The 19,195-nt window shown below is 45.9% G+C and overlaps 1 protein-coding gene across 1 annotated transcript in view; it reads right to left on the reverse strand.

Moving 5' to 3' along the window:
- Positions 1-1,138: 1,138 nt before the first annotated feature.
- Positions 1,139-19,195, reverse strand: part of plcxd1 (phosphatidylinositol-specific phospholipase C, X domain containing 1) — a 53,324-nt gene continuing 35,267 nt past the window's right edge. The window contains exons 6-7 of the mRNA XM_034180609.1: positions 9,801-9,981; positions 1,139-1,491 (exon numbers count right to left, since the gene is read on the reverse strand). Of these exons, the coding sequence (XP_034036500.1) occupies positions 1,247-1,491; positions 9,801-9,981 (426 nt within the window). The 3' untranslated portion in view covers positions 1,139-1,246. The remainder of the gene's footprint in view (positions 1,492-9,800; positions 9,982-19,195) is intronic.

Genomic DNA, 19,195 nt, shown 5'->3' on the forward strand with positions numbered 1-19,195 from the left:
TCATGCATTTCTTGTCATTTTTATCTTTCTGTGCTGGTGCAACATTCTCCAAGGATAAATACATTTATATACATATTACAGTTTAGCTACTCTTTAGAACTGCTGTGAGAATTTGTAAAATTCCATGTCCTATAGTTATATGTGCTCCTTGAATAATGATGTGCTATTATTATTGCTTTAGTGACAGTAACATAAAAGTGGCCTCCCTACCAAAACACACACACATCTTCAACCGCTTAGTCCAATTAAGGGTCGCGGGGGGCTGGAGCCTATCCCAGCAGTCACAGAGCGCAAGGCAGGGTACACCCATGACAGGACGCCAGTCTGTCGCAGGGCCACAAATAGACAAACAAACACAGACACACCCACACGCACACCCACGGACAATTTAAAGATTCCATCCACCTAACCCGCATGTTTTTGGATGTGGGAGGAAACCGGAGCACCCGGAGGAAACCCACGCACACACAGGAAGAACATGCAAACTCCACACAGAAAGGCCACAAGCGGGAATTGAACCCATGACCTTGTCACATGTGAGGCAACAGTGCTAACCATTAATCCACTGTTCTGCCCCCCAACCAAAACATGAAAACTAATTCAGTATTGTCCATAAGTTGTTAAATGAATGTAAACAAGTGCAGGTCAAAATACTTATTTTCTGGGTACAGTCCAGTGCCTCAAACAGTGCATTTAGAATAATTCAAGTACTTGAATAACTTTTGTCACTCAACAAATCAACAGTATTCCATGCAGTATTTTTTTTTTTTTTTTGTACATCATTTTCTGAGTACCCCCTACTTATACATATGAAAGGTGGAGACCAGAGGTGGGCCAAAGTCAGCTTGTAAACAATTGATGGTCATTATGACTTGAGTCTTGACTTGGGACTTGCTGATTCATGACTTGAGAATGACTTAATGGTGACTTCGTCCCACCTCTGGTGGAGGCCCTCACCGAGTGTGTGCACGCGCGCTCATGCACATGCACATGCACAGTCACAACCCCCAAAAGAAAAAAATGATTAATTTCTTCAGTTTCGGAGGGTGGAAGGTAGGGGGCGGGGTACATTATCAATTTTACCCCCTTTTCTCTTTGGTTCATCCAAAGAAAGTGTTCTTACTTTGTTTGACTGTTAAATCAGTTTAATCTTAACCTCAGAGCAGAGAAAACCTTAGGCCAAGCCTGTGATGTTTAGCACCCCCAGGTGGGAACCAAGGGTGTGGATTGTGCGTATCTGTGAAACTCATGAAGACCATTTCAGTAATTTCTCATTTAAGGCAACAACAGTTGGTGCGAAGCGGCTCTCTGTGACAAAGTCTCCTGCGATGATATTGAGCGAGGTGACAGCAGAGCCAGGTTTCTGCTCCTCAACCCAGCCAAGGAGTGTTGGGTAAGTGGACATCACCAAGTCCTTCAGCGACTCCGTCGGGTGTGTGCAGATGTACTTCAAGTCCTCTGTGAGATTGATTCCTGTGACAAAGAAACCTCCTGAAACACAAAACACACCCTTTAGTTGTGGGTGTTCATGATATTGTCCAATACCTGGAGGAAAGCAGCCATAATAATTTATCTGCTGTACTGCTGTTTCATATGTAGTTGTTAACTTTCCATCAGAATTGCTCCATAATCATATTCTTTTTAAACTTCCAAGGAGACAATGTTTTCACCAACTCTTTACTGGATTTTTAAAAAGTTTTCTTGAAAAACTATATAACCGATTTTCACAAAATTTGATGAAAACATTCTGCCTGAATGTACACACTCAACAAAAATATAAACGCAACACTTTTGGTTTTGCTCCCATTTTGTAGATCCCAGATCTAAAACTTTTTCCACATACACAATATCACCATTTCCCTCAAATATTGTTCACAAACCAGTCTAAATCTGTGATAGTGAGCACTTCTCCTTTGCTGAGATAATCCATCCCACCTCACAGGTGTGCCATACCAAGATACTGATTAGACACCATGATTAGTGCACAGGTGTGCCTTAGACTGTCCACAATAAAAGGCCACTCTGAAAGGTGCAGTTTTGTTTTATTGGGGGGGGGGATACTAGTCAGTATCTGGTGTGACCACCATTTGCCTCATGCAGTGCAACACATCTCCTTTGCATAGAGTTGATCAGGTTGTCAGTTGTGGCCTGTGGAATGTTGGTCCACTCCTCTTCAATGGCTGTGCGAAGTTGCTGAATATTGGCAGGAACTGGTACACGCTGTCGTATACACCGGTCCGGAGCATCCCAAACATGCTCAATGGGTGACATGTCTGGTGAGTATGCTGGCCATGCAAGAACTGGGACATTTTCAGCTTCCAAGAATTGTGTACAGAGCCTTGCAACATGGGGCCGTGCATTATCCTGCTGCAACATCAGGTGATGTTCTTGGATGTATGGCACAACAATGGGATCTCATCACGGTATCTCTGTGCATTCAAAATGCCATCCATAAAATGCACCTGTGTTCTTCGTCCATAACAGACGCCTGCCCATACCATAACCCCACCGCCACCATGGGCCACTTGATCCACAACGTTGACATCAGAAAACCGTTCACCCACACGACGCCACACACGCTGTCTGCCATCTGCCCTGGACAGTGTGAACCGGGATTCATCCGTGAAGAGAACACCTCTCCAACGTGCCAAACGCCAGCGAATGTGAGCATTTGCCCACTCAAGTCGGTTTCGACGACGAACTGGAGTCAGGTCGAGACCCCAATAAGGACGACGAGCATGCAGATGAGCTTCCCTGAGACGGTTTCTGACAGTTTGTGCAGAAATTCTTTGGTTATGCAAACCGATTGTTTCAGCAGCTGTCAGAGTGGCTGGTCTTAGACAATCTTGGAGGTGAACATGCTGGATGTGGAGGTCCTGGGCTGGTGTGGTTACCCGTGGTCTGCGGTTGTGAGGCTGGTTGGATGTACTGCCAAATTCTCTGTAATGCCTTTGGAGACGGCTTATGGTAGAGAAATGAACATTCAATACACGAGCAACAGCTCTGGTTGACATTCCTGCTGTCAGCATGCCAATTGCATGCTCCCTCAAATCTTGTGACATCTGTGGCATTGTGCTGTGTGATAAAACTGCACCTTTCAGAGTGGCCTTTTATTGTGGGCAGTCTAAGGCACACCTGTGCACTAATCATGGTGTCTAATCAGCATCTTGATATGGCACACCTGTGAGGTGGGATGGATTATCTCAGCAAAGGAGAAGTGCTCACTATCACAGATTTAGACTGGTTTGTGAACAATATTTGAGGGAAATGGTGATATTGTGTATGTGGAAAAAGTTTTAGATCTTTGAGTTCATCTCATACAAAATGGGAGCAAAACCAAAAGTGTTGCGTTTATATTTTTATTGAGTGTGTATATATATATATATATATATATATATATATATATATATATATATATACACACACACTAGCGGGCTCTAGATTGGGTAGTGTTTATAAAATAGATAGCTGACTTTTTGCAAGGGTGGTAATAAATTATGCAAAGTTTCTATAATGAGTTCAGAATGTTTTTAGAACCTTAGACCTCAATAGTTTTTAGAGGAACTCAACCCTTTTATTTCCTGTTAATTATGTAATTTTTTAAAGTTAATTTACTGTCTTAATGTTTTTATAAATTGTTTAGGTTCTTGTTATACACACTATTAATATAACTAAGGCAAAGCCTTGGACCAAACATTGACATAGGCTGATGCAAGTATATCATGTCAATTGTATGTGATACACCATAGTTCATAATTGCTTGGGTGTATGAAGATCTTTAGATGAAGGTACTTTAAATAGACTTGATGATTTGTTAATGATAAACTACTGTAGGCTATAATGGTGCATACATATTTTTTTACTAAAGGTATTCAAGAAAATATCATTGCTAAGTAGAATATCAAGAACAAAGTTCTGTATTCTCGAGATTGATAGATTGATAGATTTATTGAGTGATTAATGTAATTTAAAAACAACAGTAAATAAGATGTTTATGGCACCAACATTAATGAGCAAAGCTCATCACCCCCCCCCCCCCCCCACCCCAAACCAGGGCCCTCTTCATCCCCCGCCATTTTAAACTTTTTTTTTTTTTTGCCTCTCACATGCCTGGAAGCTCCTCACCATCTCAATGTCATTTACGAGGTCTGTCCAAAAAGTATCGGACCTTTTTATTTTTGGCAAAAACCATATGGATTTGAATCATGTGTGATTGCATCAGCCAAGCTTGAACCTTCATGCGCACGCGTGAGTTTTTTCACGCCTGTCGGTTGCGTCATTCGCCTGTGAGCAGGCTTTGTGTGAGCAGTGGTCCACCCCTCTCGTCGGATTTTTATTGCGAATAAATGTCTAACGATTTGGAGCTTTGCTGTATCAAAGTTTTCCAGAAACTGTGAGAGACCTCCAGGTGGACACCATTCGGAAAATTTAGATGGCTTTCAGCGACGATTTTATGGGGATTACACAGATTAAGGAATGCTCCAGCCGGTTTAAAGACCGCCCACAGCGGCTGAGAGCATGGCGCAAAGCAACGCCGTGATGAAGCCTCACAGGACATGTTCTGGCATGTCCAGCTCATGCTCAATTTCTCGGATAGTCACACGACTGAAAAACCACCGAAAGCCGTGTGAAAGCCATCTCAAAGCCGTCCTGTGAGACCAACATGGAGGTGGTTTTGTGCCGCGCTATGAACGGCTCCTTCTCTTTCCATGAAAAAAACTCCTGTAACAGTGGAATGTGCCGTAAAAGTACTGATGTCCACGTCTCCTGCCGTTTTTGTGTAAGTCAGACGACGTCCCGGATCAACAAAGCCTTCACGTTGGAAATGATCTGGTTGTTTCAGCGGGGTTTGAGCCTGTCGATCGGCGCTCGGAGCGCGGCACGCTCTCAGCAGCTGTGGGCGGTCTTTAAACCGGCTGGAGCACTCCTTAATCTGTGTAATCCCCATAAAATCATCCCTGAAAGCCATATTAATTTTCCAAACGGTGTCCACCTGAAGGTCTCTCACAGTTTCTGGAAAAAATTGATGCAGCAAAGCTCCAATCGTTCAGACATTTATTCGCAATAAAAATCCGACGAGAGGGGTGGACCACTGCTCACACAAAGCCTGCTCACAGGCGAATGACGCAACCGACAGGCGTGAAAAAACTCACGCATGCGCACGAAGGTTCAAGCTTGGCTGATGCAATCACACGTGATTCAAATCCATATAGTTTTTGCAAAAAATAAAAAGGTCCGATACTTTTTGGACAGACCTCGTAGGTCCTTCAGACTTTTTTTTTCCAGTAAAATGGCTCAAGGGAGCATTAGCATGGCTAAAAACCTTCAGCTGAAAGCTTCTGGGGGAGAAAACTGCAGTCCAGTCATCATCTATCTCAGCAACAGATATCTGAAGCTTTTGTACAACAATCATTTCCACATAAACTCAGCATTAAGATGGGGAAGTTCTCAGAGCGTGACAGCATCGACCGGTGTTCTGTCGAGATGAGCTTCCATAGCGTAAATCCACAGTGTGTCTGCTTTAAAGACAGCATGTACATGCAATTTTTACTTTTTTAAGTGAAAGGGCACTTATTGCTGTATTTTTATGTAAAGACAAAACTTAAGCGGGTTTTCTTCGGCCGTGAAGTTCAGCGTGATGGATGAGGTGTAGATTTTACCAGTCGCATTGGAAGCAACACGGATGAGCCATTCCTGTGTTTATACAGAGATAAACTGTGACTATTTATACTGCAATTTATTTCTTTTTATAAAGACAATGACCGTGTTTGGGATTTTGTTTTTTATTTATTTATTTTTGTGCATTTGTTTTAGAAATATTGTAGTGATCGCCAGCCCACCGTCCCAAAGACTGTGAAGTGTTGTGCTGCAATACATTATGGGAGTTCTGGGTTTTTTTGTTTTTTGTTTTTTTTATTATTGTTATAGTAGTTCATGTTGGTTTAGCAGTTTTGTTTGTATTATAGACTTTCTGTGTTTTTGTAGTTCAAGTAGTGTAGTTAGTTGGGTGAAAAGTGCCTTGCGTTTGATGTCTTCTGTAACTGTTTGTGTTGTTGTTGTGTGAAAAGTAAATAACACTCCTTTGCGGCAGCCAGCAGGGTGCATAAAGACAAAAGCTCTGGCTTGTTATTAAACGCAGTTTCCCACAATATACAAATAATGAATGTTCCAGCTTTTCACTGAAAGAATGTAAAAACATTCATTATTTGTTTTATATAATGGCTAAAATAGATCCTTGTCATTTTATATTATATTAATTTACAACAGAAAAGGGACTTACATTTTGGTACCTCCTCTGTGCAGTAAAAAAAATAACATCAGAAATGAATCCAGCTTTGGTGCATCACTGCTGCTTTGACATCAACAATCCAACAAGAACTTTAAATAGGAGTCCAGAAATAATTCAGACGATGAAGTCCGCCATGCCGTGCATCATATCATCGTCCGTCAGCAAAACAAACTCTGCCGTGTTTGTTTTAAAGCTAAGCGCCGCCCGGCTTGTATGAGCGTGCGCACGGTGACCACTCACACAAGTGGGAAGGAGCTTGTGCGCGTGTGTACTACCAAATAAAAAAGACTGTATTTCCTCAGTGCAACGAAAAAAATCACGTCAGACGGCTTACAACGCAGTGGATTTGTTTTGTGTGTGTGTGTGCGCACTCGTGCATTGTGTGTGCATGTATGTGTGTGTGTATGTACATGCATGTGTGTGCACGCATGTGTGTAGGGGTGTGGGTATGTAGGTGTGTGTGTGTGCAGAGTGCAATGGTACCAAACGTATGGAACCAAATTTGCACTCTAAATGGAACCAAACTGCACTCTAAATGCAATGCAACACAGATGGGACAAATAATCCATGTCATGTGACACACAAAGCACCAATCAAATGACAAGGATCCACTTATAGCCATTATATAATATATAATATAGATAAACTGACCTCTTTAGATAAAGATGATGACAGTGTTTGGGTTTTTTTTTCAGGTGTTTGTTTTGGGTTTGTGATCGCCTTTGAAATTACTCAGAAGCCCCCGCAGCTGCTTATCAGTAGCCGACAGTGTACCAAGTCAATACTAACTAGAGACATTCGTCACGAAATGCCCCACACTCAGTACTATTTTCCATGTAAAGTGCAATAATATGTACATGTGTGGGGTAGGTATTTGGTTGAACCCTCATGTGTTTGATGTAAACTGGGATACACAGTGGAAAAATTGGACATTGACATTATATTTATTTAGAGGATGTGGCCAACAGTGACCATAAAAAGTCAGTAGCCTTCGAACAAATGCAACTATTGGTAATTTTTTAAACATAGATCAAGGTCACTGGACATCAAACCCATGCGAAGTACTCCTACAAGGCATGTACCCACCAAATATGAAGTTTCTGCGAGCAATAGGTGCTGAGGTACATTGCGGCAAACAAATTTCAGGCGAAGGATTTGACAGTTGTGACCACTGGTGACCTTGAAAAGTAGGTCAAGGTCACCACCCTTTGAACCTATGTGAAGTACTCCTCCAATGCATGTACCCACCAAATATGAAATTTCTGCGAGCAATAGGTGCCGAGGCACATGGCGACTAACAAATTTCAGGCAAAGGATTTGACAGTTGTGACTACTGGTGACCTTTTCAAGGTCACCACCCTTCAAACCCATGCAAAGTACTCCTCCAAGGCATGTACACACTATATATGTAGTTTCTGCGAGCAATAGGTGCCAAGCTACGTTGCGGCAAAGTATTGGACAGTTGTGACCATTGGTGACCTTGAAAATTAGGTCAAGGTCACCGGCCTTTGAACCCACGCAAAGTACTCCTCCAAGGCATGTACCCACCAAATATGAAGCTTTTGCAAGCAATAGGTACCGAGGTACATTGCGGCAAACAAATTTCAGGCGAAGGATTTGAGAGTTGTGACCATTGGTGACCTTGAAAAGTAGGTCAAGGTCACCACCCTTCAACCCCATGCGAAGTACTCCTCCAAAGCATGTACCCACCAAATATGAAGTTTCTGTGAGCAATAGGTGCAGAGCTACATTGTGGCAAAGGATTTTGCAGTTGTGACCATTGGTGACCTTGGAAAGTAGGTCAAGGTCACCAGCCTTCAAACCCATGTGAAGTACTCCTCCAAAGCATGTACCCACCAAATATGAAATTTCTGTGAGCAACGGGTGCCGAGCTACGTTGCGGTGAACGAATTGCAGCCGGACAGACGGACGGACAACCCGGATGCTATATGCATAAAAAATAGCATTTAGCTGCAACTTCCTCGAAATTTCTTATCGGTTTAGCGTTATAAAAGTTAACTTTTCGGTTAGCTATGCCCATCGCTGGTATTTATGGGATATTATGCATTAATGAATTTGAAAAGATATCTTTTGTGAACCAGATTTCACCAACCAGTGAAAAATGAATTTGCAGAAATTTCACCACAGTAATCTGCATCACCTTTGTTTAAAGTTCATCAGAATGAATCACCCATTAGATAGAAATTTGCGTCCTGTGACATGCTGATAATGTAGCTGCATTTTCGTTGTCTTAAAAGTGGGTGAAAAGTTGTTCAGATGGATATCATCCAGTTTTCAACCAAAAATCAACATTAAAATTACAGCTTGTGCTCACTAGGATGCCAGAAGCTTGCTGATGGCTACCAGAAGCCTCTGGTCAAGGTGGAGCTTGCTCAAAATAATTAAAGGAACACTTTTTAATCAGGGTATAGCATCAAGTCAGTTCAAGTTCTGGGATACTGATCTGGTCAGTTAAGTAGCAGAGGGGGTTGTTAATCAGTTTCAGCTGTTTTGGTGTTAATGAAAATAACAACAGGGGCACTAGAGGAAAAACAATGAGAAACATCCAAAACAGGAATGATCTTACAGGTGGAGGCCACTAACATTTTTTCCCTCTTCATCTTTTCTGACTGATTGTTCACTAGCTTTGCATTTTGCTGGGGTCAGTGTCACTACTGGTAGCATGGTTTGGTGCCTGGACCCTACAGAGGTTGCACAGGTAGTCCAACTCCTCCAGGATGGCACATCAACACTTGCCATTGCCAGAAAGTTTGCTGTGTCTCCCAGCACAGTCTCAAGAGCACAGAGGAGATTCCAAGAGGCAGGCAGTTAGGTCCTTAACCCATCAGCAGGACCAGTATCTGCTCCTTTGTGCATGGAGGAACAGGATGAACACTGCCAGAGTCCTACAAAATGACCTCCAGCAGGCACTGGTGTGAATTTCTGACCAAACAATTGGAAACAGATTTCATGAGGGTGTCCAGAGCCCCCTGAGCATGTGATAGACATGAAAGGATCTGGAGATACTGTGGAGAACGTTATGCTGCAACCTCATTCAGCATGACCGATTTGGTTATTAAAAGCCCAAAATTACCATATGACATTCATACCTGTGATAAGTGTATGTAAAACCACAACTATATGTACACTTACGTTGCTTGTTTGCAGACCTTAATGAGAAATTTTGGGTTTAACATGGAACATTTCGATGATCTGCAAAAAAGGGTGGAGCTATAAAACCTTTACATGACTTAACATTACAAGATGAGCTGTTTTGTTTACAGGTATGTACTCTGAGTGGCCTTTTGTTTAGTTTATTTTTTTAACCCTCCTGTTTAGTTTAATTTTCTCTTTATATTTCAAATTCCAAGCTTGTTGTTGACTTTGACTTGACTGAGGACATTTGCATCTTGAAAGATATTCATTTTCTAGAGTACTAAATAATTCACCTGAGTAACACAAGATAGACTTGGAGCGTGTCTTTAAAGATTTAGCTAAACAGCAGTCCTACCTGGTCTGCCGTGCTGTTTTCTGTGTTCAAACTCCTCGATGAGAGCCTCAGCTTTGCATTTGTTGGCCCACCAGTAAGGGATGTGTGGCCACAGCTCGCTGTGACAGCTCGCCATGGTGTGTTCGTAGGACACGATCACTTGGTAGCCTAAAGCCCACAGGTTTCGAAGGGTTAATACTTCCTGAAATTAACAGAAACCAACAGTTCTTGAGAATGTGTGAAGTTTTGACTTACTGGGTTCAATGGTGAGAAATGCACATTTCTCAGAATGCAAAAGATGGAGAACCACGCCCTACTATTTCTGGGACAGGCTCAAAACTTCTTAATCGCCCTCGTATATCACTGGCCGCAAACCTGGACTTTGTGGTCTGTGGCTTTGGGAGGTGGAGTTGAGACTAGAGGATCAATTTATTTCAATTTACTTCATTTATACAGCACCCCATCACAACAGAGTTGCCTCAAGGCGCTTCACACAAGTAAGATCTAACCTTACCAAACCCTAGAGCAAGCACACAGGCAGTGGCAAGGAAAAACTCCCTCTGATGATTTAAGGACAAAACCTCAAGCAGACCAGACTCAAAGAGGTGACCCTCTGCTTAGGCCTTTCTAACAATTACAAGGTTTTGCAAAGTTTTACAAAGCTGAATAAACAGAAAATAGAAAATCAAATAACATAAAACATATAAAGAAGATGAGGAGTCCACACAGGCCTCTAAAACCTTTTCCACATACACAATATCACCATTTCCCTCAAATATTGTTCACAAACCAGTCTAAATCTGTGATAGTGAGCACTTCTCCTTTGCTGAGATAATCCATCCCACCTCACAGGTGTGCCATATCAAGATGCTGATTAGACACCATGATTAGTGCACAGGTGTGCCTTAGACTGCCCACAATAAAAGGCCACTCTGAAAGGTGCAGTTTTATCACACAGCACAATGCCACAGATGTTGCAAGATTTGAGGGAGCGTGCAATTGGCATGCTGACAGCAGGAATGTCAACCAGAGCTGTTGCTCATGTATTGAATGTTCATTTCTCTACCATAAGCGGTCTCCAAAGGCGTTTCAGAGAATTTGGCAGTACATCCAACCAGCCTCACAACCACAGACCACGTGTAACCACACCAGCCCAGGACCTCCACATCCAGCATGTTCACCTCCAAGATCGTCTGAGACCAGCCACTCGGACAGCTGCTGAAACAATCGGTTTGCATAACCAAAGAATTTCTGCACAAACTGTCAGAAAACCGTCTCAGAGAAGCTCATCTGCATGCTCGTCTTCCTCATCGGGGTCTCGACCTGACTCCAATTCGTCGTCGTAACCGACTTGAGTGGGCAAATGCTCACATTCGCTGGCGTTTGGCACGTTGGAGAGGTGTTCTGTTCACGGATGAATCCCGGTTCACACTGTCCAGGGCAGATGGCAGACAGTGTGTGTGGCGTCATGTGGGTGAGCGGTTTTCTGATGTCAATGTTGTGGATCGAGTGGCCCATGGTGGCGGTGGGGTTATGGTATGGGCAGGCGTCTGTTATGGACGAAGAACACAGGTGCATTTTATTGATGGCATTTTGAATGCACAGAGATACCGTGACGAGATCCTGAGGCCCATTGTTGTGCCATACATCCAAGAACATCACCTCATGTTGCAGCAGGATAATGCACGGCCCCATGTTGCAAGGATCTGTACACAATTCTTGGAAGCTGAAAATGTCCCAGTTCTTGCATGGCCGGCATACTCACCGGACATGTCACCCATTGAGCATGTTTGGGATGCTCTGGACCGGCGTATACGACAGCGTGTACCAGTTCCTGCCAATATCCAGCAACTTCGCACAGCCATTGAAGAGGAGTGGACCAACATTCCACAGGCCACAATTGACAACCTGATCAACTCTATGTGAAGGAGATGTGTTGCACTGCATGAGGCAAATGGTGGTCACACCAGATACTGACTGGTATCCCCCCCCCCCCCCCCCCCCCCCCCCCCCCCCCAATAAAACAAAACTGCACCTTTCAGAGTGGCCTTTTATTGTGGGCAGTCTAAGGCACACCTGTGCACTTATCATGGTGTCTAATCAGCATCTTGATATGGCACACCTGTGAGGTGGGATGGATTATCTCAGCAAAGGAGAAGTGCTCACTATCACAGATTTAGACTGGTTTGTGAACAATATTTGAGGGAAATGGTGATATTGTGTATGTGGAAAAAGATTTAGATCTTTGAGTTCATCTCATACAAAATGGGAGCAAAACCAAAAGTGTTGCGTTTATATTTTTGTTGAGTATACATTTTAAAAACTAAAAAGTGGGACAATTTAGTCCCAGGAAGCATTGAAATACTGCACTTATACTATGAAGTGTACTCAGGAAGTAAACTCGAGGTTTACTTAAATTTATTTAATAAAATAAACTTTAGAGCCCTTTCACACATAACATGAAAAATGCAGAAACCTGAAGAAAATCCGTGAACTAAACACAAAATGGGGAACTACGAACCATCCACCTGCTGTCATGAGGGACGCACGGTCACACAGGCGTGCATGATACATCGGCGATGGTTTCGTGCACGCTCATGCACGTGCACAAACACAATTGCGAGGAGCTGGAATGCGTTGCACCACATCGCACTGCTGATGTGGAGAAAAATAAAATAAGTAGATGTATAATTAGTGAAAATCATTGGGTTGATATCAATAATAAATAAAAGGGGACACAATACAGAACCCTGCAGTTAAATAAAAAAATAAATGTCAGTCGCTGGATTCAAACCTGCAGTTTACAAAAGCTCAGATTACCAGACGGAAACTTTACCACTGCACTACAATCACTGTCTTATAACAAGAGCGTGAAATGTCTATTCAGCTGGTGGATTGAGTGCAGCTGGTTGTGGCAGAGGAGTGTTTGTATAAAAGAGGGAGTGTGTGTGCTCTTCTTTCTCTTTCTGGAGATTGACTGCAGGTGTTTGAACGTGTTCACTTCCACGTTCCCGTGAAGACAGAGACCTCTGTGTGGGCTGTCGTTGGCGGTGCGCTGCTGAGTTTGTGGTGCTCTTGACGCTCTGGGGTGGTGTCGAGTTACAGCTGATTGCTGTGACGGACGGTTCGAATTTTGGACCAAGCTGTGGAAGGAGGCCCTGCTGCTTTGCTCTGGTGCTCTGCTGAAATATTTTGTCCTGTGAGACCGTTGGATGTGCCCTGTTTGCTGCGGCGGCTTTACACTCGGTGTGGACATTTGGAAAACTCTGCCAGCTGCGTGTGCTGCTGGGCTGTGATGCAAGGGCGCCCTCATGTGGTCATGATTTGTGATGTTTTAAATTAGTTTTTATAAAATTGTCTTTTTAACTAGAAATCTGATTGTTAATAAATTCTTTTGGTATTTGGGAACCACTTCTCTGTCTCAATTGCAACGAAACTGTGTCTTAAGTTGAAGTTATTCAAACTGTCGAATTCCCTGGGTGAAATTCCCAGGGTGGTGTCAGAAGTCCGACATATCATGTTTAATCATGATTTTTAATAGTCTTGACGATTAGGAGTAACTTCTCCGCTTTGCCACATTTTGGTGTCAGAAGTGGGATGCAAATTGAGACTAGAGAGGTGTGTTCTGTTTGTTTTTGGGTGAAGTAAATTTTTTTGTATGTGTTTAATTTGTTTTTTTCTGTTTTCCAGAGCAAAGCAGCAGGTGGTCTCGGTGCAAGTAATTTCCCCTATTTTGGTCATATCCTCATTGTGGGAAAGTCTCAGGGGGTATGATGGCAGAGGAAACACAGGAGCTGAGAGAGTTAGTCACTCAGCTTAGGATGGAGAATGAGAGGTTGAAGCAGGAACAGGCTGAGGCAGTGCCTGGCCCGAGTATAGAGCCCTCATCTAACGTGTCCCCTAGTGGTAATGCTCCAGTAATGGAGAAGTTTATTTTTTTACCCCGAGACAGAAAATGTCCCATGTTTAATGGCAAGACAGGTATGGGGTTGGCTGAATGGTTGGAGGAGATGCAAGCTTGTGTGAGAGCCTGTCATGTCTCTGAAGCTGACCAGGCATTTTTTTATTTTGATCATCTGGAGGGGGAAGCACGTGAGGAAATAAAGTATCGTTCCAGTGAAGAGCGTTCAGACCCATTAAAGATCATTGGGGTGTTGCAGGAGCTGTATGGGGATACAGAATCTTATGTAGCACTTCAAGAGGCCTTTTTTCCCACAGACAGCGTTAGGGAGAGACTCTGTTAGGGTTTTCATTGGCATTAATGAGTCTGATGACATCTGTTAAGCAGCGCGTGCCTAATGGTGTCCCAAATGCAGAGGTTTTGTTACGTGATCAGTTTGTTGAGTGTGTGTTTGATGGGTCACTTCGGCGCGAGTTGAAGCAGTTTGTGCGCTGGCAGCCTACCGCTACCTTGTTGGAGGTTAGGGGTGAGGCAATTAGGTAGGAACGACAGGGTTTACCTGGAGGTACGAAGGGTAGTGATTTTTCTATCCAATTTGATGTGGGTACTCAGTGCGGGGTTCAGGGCAGTGGCCAGGTGGAGGCTGGTTCTTTTCAGGCCTCAGAACTACAGGAAGTAAGGGAGATGCTCCGGCAGCAACAGGAGCAGTTGAATCGGCTGACTCAGAGTATTTCCCATTTGCAGGATTCTGGGCGGTTTCGTCAATCAGTTCCCCGGGGGTCTATAATTTGTAGGCGCTGCCAGAAACCAGGTCACTTTGCCAGGGAGTGTGATGGAGTTCCTTTTTGTCGGCCTCTTCATTAAACAAACCATCTTCCGCTGCTCAGGGGTCGGGAAACTAGTGCCCGCTGAGCTGCGGAGCCACAGCTTGGGGGGGCAAATTACTGGCTCAGGTTTGGGTAAGACGTGTGACAAGGTAGTGTCCAAGCTTGTGTCGCCGTGTCCTCATTTAATGGTGAGCATGGGGAGTTGAGATCCCTTGTCTGATAGATACAGGATCTATGGTGTCAACTATTCCAGAGTCTTTTTTTCATCAGCAGTTTGAGCCAGGGGGTTTGAGGTGGCTGAAATCATGTCATTGGCTACAGCTTAAAGCGGCTGGTGGTGATGGTCTAGTGGTTAAGGTGTTGGGCTTGAGTCCAGAAGATCATGGGTTCAAATCCCCGCCTAACTAAGGGCCCTTAGTGGCAAGTGAGCGCCTTGTATGGCAGCACCCTGACATCGGGGTGAATGTGAGGCATAATTGTAAAGTGCTGTGAGCGTCTGATGCAGATGGAAACGCGCTATATAAATGCAGTCCATTTACCATTTATTTGAAGTTGGATGTGGAGCTTTGTGGTAAGCTGTTGCCAGCATGTGGCATTCTGGTGGTTAAAGATGTGCCTGGTGTGTCTCTGCAGGCTTCTGGGGTCCTGGGGAACTTTTTGGGCAGCACGGGGTTTCCCTGTTTGATTTGCCAGCGGTGGTGGAGGCTCCTGAGTATGTCACACAAGCGTTTCAGAAGTGCGACAAGGCTAGTGGTATTGTGCATCAAGGAGTAGGGAAGGTTAAGGTTCATGGGGGAGAGGCTTGTCGGATCCCGGGCAGTGTAATGAAGTTTGTTAGGGCTACATGCTCGGAGCGGTATTCTGGTGGGGCGGGCCTGTTTGAGCCTGTGGAGTCTGGCTTGCCTGCTGGACTGTTGGCATCTCCTGCATTGGTGCAGGTGGAGCGGGGTATAGCCTACATTCTGGTGGTGAATGTGGGATCGGTGGATGTGTGGCTATGTCACCGGGCTATGATTGGCACTTTAGAGGAAGTTCGGGTTGTGAGTCTGCCTGCAGGGGTTGCTGAGGTGCCCCTGGTAGAGGCGGTAGTGGCCTCGCAGTCCATTTCTCCATCAGTGCAGGATCAGATTGCAACCCTGGAATTGGGTCACTTACCTCTGGAAGTACAAGGTAAGGTGAGAGCATTGTTGGGTCAGTTTAGTTCTATCTTTTCAGCCCAAGATGGGGATCTGGGTTGTACTGACCTAATATCGCATCAGATTCCGCTCCTGGATGATATTCCAGTGCGACAGCGGTATTGCAGAATTCCGCCATCTGAGTATGAGGTTGTCAAAGATCACATCAATCAGGTGCTTGGAACACAAGTTATTAGGGAGAGTAGCAGTCCTTATGCCTCTCCTATTGTGCTGGTTAAGAAAAAGGATGGCAGTTTGCGTATGTATGTTGATTACAGGCTCTTGAATGGAAAAACTAGAAAGTACGCCTTCCCTTTGCCTCGGATTGATGAGTCCTTGGATGCCCTCACTGGGGCTCGTTGGTTTTCTACCATGGATCTGGCGAGTGGGTATAATCAGGTTCCTGTGGCGGAGGCTGATCATCATAGGATGGCCTTCTGCACGCCTTTTGTTTGTTTGAGTGGAACCGGATGCCCTTTGGGCTTTGCAATGCTCCTGGTACTTTTCAGAGATTGATGCAGAGGATTTTTGGTGATCAGCAGTGTCTGTCCTTATTGTTGTATTTGGATGACATTGTGGTTTTTTCCTCTACTATTGAGCAACATCTGGATAGGCTGAGGGTGGTGCTGGAGCTTTTGCAGCATGAGGGGTTAAAGGTGAAACTCAAAATGTGTGCATTTTTTCAGCAGGAAGTGTGTTACCTGGGGCATGTCATCTCTGATAAGGGTGTTGCTACTGACCCTAGTAAGGTGGAGGTGGTTGCTCACTGGCCACCTCCGGTCACACTCTCAGAACTGCGCTCTTTTCTGGGCTTTGCCAGCTACTACCGCCGGTTTGTAGGTGGTTTTGCAAGGGTGGCAGCACCCCTGCACAAGTTGGTAGCAGAGTTGGCTGGGGTGAAGCCCAGTCAGGTAGCTCAGCCAGTTTCGGGTTATTGGACAGAGGAACGTGCTTTGAGACTTTAAAAGCTAAGCTTACCTCCGCACCTGTGCTGGCATATGCCGATTTTAGTCTTCCATTTATTTTGGAGGTGGATGCTAGCTATGGGGGGCTGGGAGCAGTGTTGTCTCAGGAACAGGATGGTAAAGTTAGGCGGATTGCTTACGCGAGTCGTGGGTTACGCCCTACTGAGCGTAACATGGTGAACTACAGCTCTATGAAGTTGGAATTTTTGGCACTCAAGTGGACAATGACTGAGAAGTTCAGGGAGTACTTGCTGGGCCACAAGTGCATTGTGTACACTGACAACAATCCTTTGAGTCATGTGTCATCTGCAAAACTTGGTGCTACTGAGCAACGTTGGGCAGCGCAGTTGGCCTTGTTTGATTTTGAGATTAAGTATCGTTTGGGTTGTAGTAATAAGAACGCGGGATGCAGGACTTCTAGGTAATGGTTAGTGGTGCCCAGCTTCCGGAGCCGCTGCAACAGGTTTGCCAGGGGAATAAGGTAGATGTAAGACAGGCTGTGGTTGCAGTCTTGCCCCACCTGTTGTGAAAGTGTAGTAACACGGACCCACAACAGGGGGCGTAAATGAATGGACAATGAATGAGCCGAAAATAGAACACTTTACTGTTGTGAATGTGCACAACGAAATACAGATGGTTACAGAATTTGTATGCAGTCAATCTACAGAGGTGACATGTGGGCAGGCTCGAGGATAGAAGACGTCCGTCCAGAGAAGAACCGGATCCCACATGATTTCCACCGCCACCGAACCTGGAGGATACTGGAGCCGCCAAGTCCCGAGTCCCCAGGTGGCCACCGTCTCCGGCTGTCGGATCTGGTACTGCTGGCAGGAAGCAGAAATAGTTAGGTGTGGGTGTGTGCACACCCAGTAACACAGTCAGTCAAGCAGGTGGGAATTTGCACCTCCACCTTCGCAATACTGAACACAGTCAATCCGCTACACTCGACCAGTTGCTTGTCTTACGAGTCGTGAAGGGTGTGATCCCGCACCCTGCCGTCGACGACTGAATCAGCCTCCCGCTGACACAAGCAAACAGGTCCTTCTGAAAAGATTAAGCAAACGATTACGTGCAATACGGCACAGTTAAATGGCTGAGAGTTTACCTCAAATGGTAGGCGATATCTCGGCAGCGGGGTGGAGATGTCGTCTGGCTTTTATGGAGCGGTTGATGAAGTGGAGATGAGTGACAGCTGTCATGAGTTGATGAGTGACAGCTGTCACTCCCGGATGTTCCCGTGAGGCGGCAGCGCCCTCTCGTTCCTGAAGCCCGCACTTCAGGCAGGGCGCCCTCTGGTGGTGGTGGGCCAGCAGTACCTCCTCTTCAGCGGCCCACACAACAGGACCCCCCCCTCAACGGGCGCCTCCTGGCGCCCGACCAGGCTTGTCGGGGTGATGGGTGTAGAAGTCGGCCGGGAGGGCTGGGTCCAGGATGAAGCTCCTCTTCACACAGGAGCGTTCTTCGGGTCCATACCCCTCCCAGTCCACCAGATACTGGAACCCCCGGTCCATACGACGGACGTCCAGGAGCCGACGCACAGTCCAAGCTGGCTCTCCGTCGATGATCCGGGCAGGAGGCGGCGCCGGTCTGGGAGCACAGAGGGGTGAGGTGTGGTGTGGCTTGACCCTGGAGACGTGAAAAACAGGGTGGATCCGCAGTGAAGCTGGGAGTTGGAGCTTCACTGTGGCCGGATTGAGGACTTTGAGGATCTTGAAAGGTCCAATGTACCTGTCCTTCAATTTTGGCGAGTCCACCTGAAGGAGGATGTCCTTCGTTGACAACCACACCTCCTGCCCGGGCTGGTATGCAGGGGCCGGGGACCGCCGGAGGTCTGCATGGGCCTTAGCCCTCGTCCGGGCCTTCAACAAGGCAGAACGGGCGGTGTGCCACACCTGACGGCATCTTCGCAGGTGGGCCTGGACCGAGGGCACACCGACCTCTCCCTCCACCACAGGAAACAATGGGGGCTGGTACCCCAGACACACCTCAAACGGGGAGAGGCCGGTGGCAGAGGACACCTGGCTGTTATGTGCGTACTTGATCCAGGCCAGATGGTCACTCCAGGCTGCCGGGTGCGCGGAGGGCCTGCTCCAGTTCCTGGTTGGCCTGCTCTGCCTGTCCGTTTGTCTGTGGGTGATACCCGGACGAGAGGCTCACGGTAGCCCCCAGTTCTCTGCAGAAACTCCTCCAGACCTGTGAGGAGAACTGAGGACCACGATCCGAGATGATGTCAGTCGGTATCCCATGCAGACGCACGACGTGGTGGACCAGGAGGTCTGCTGTCTCCTGGGCCGTTGGGAGCTTCGGGAGGGCCACGAAGTGGGCCGCCTTGGAGGACCGGTCCACTATCGTGAGAATGGTGGTCATGCCCTTGGACGGCGGGAGGCCCGTGACAAAGTCCAGGCCAATGTGGGACCAGGGGTGACGAGGCACCGGGAGCGGTTGCAAAAGTCCTTGTGTCCTTGAGTGGTCTGCCTTGCCCCTGGCACAGGTGGTACAGGCCTGAACATATTCCTGCAGCTAGAGCACTGACGGGGACTAGAAGGAG

The sequence above is a fragment of the Thalassophryne amazonica genome, chromosome 10 (genome assembly GCF_902500255.1).
Source record: "Thalassophryne amazonica chromosome 10, fThaAma1.1, whole genome shotgun sequence".
NCBI lineage: Eukaryota > Metazoa > Chordata > Actinopteri > Batrachoidiformes > Batrachoididae > Thalassophryne > Thalassophryne amazonica.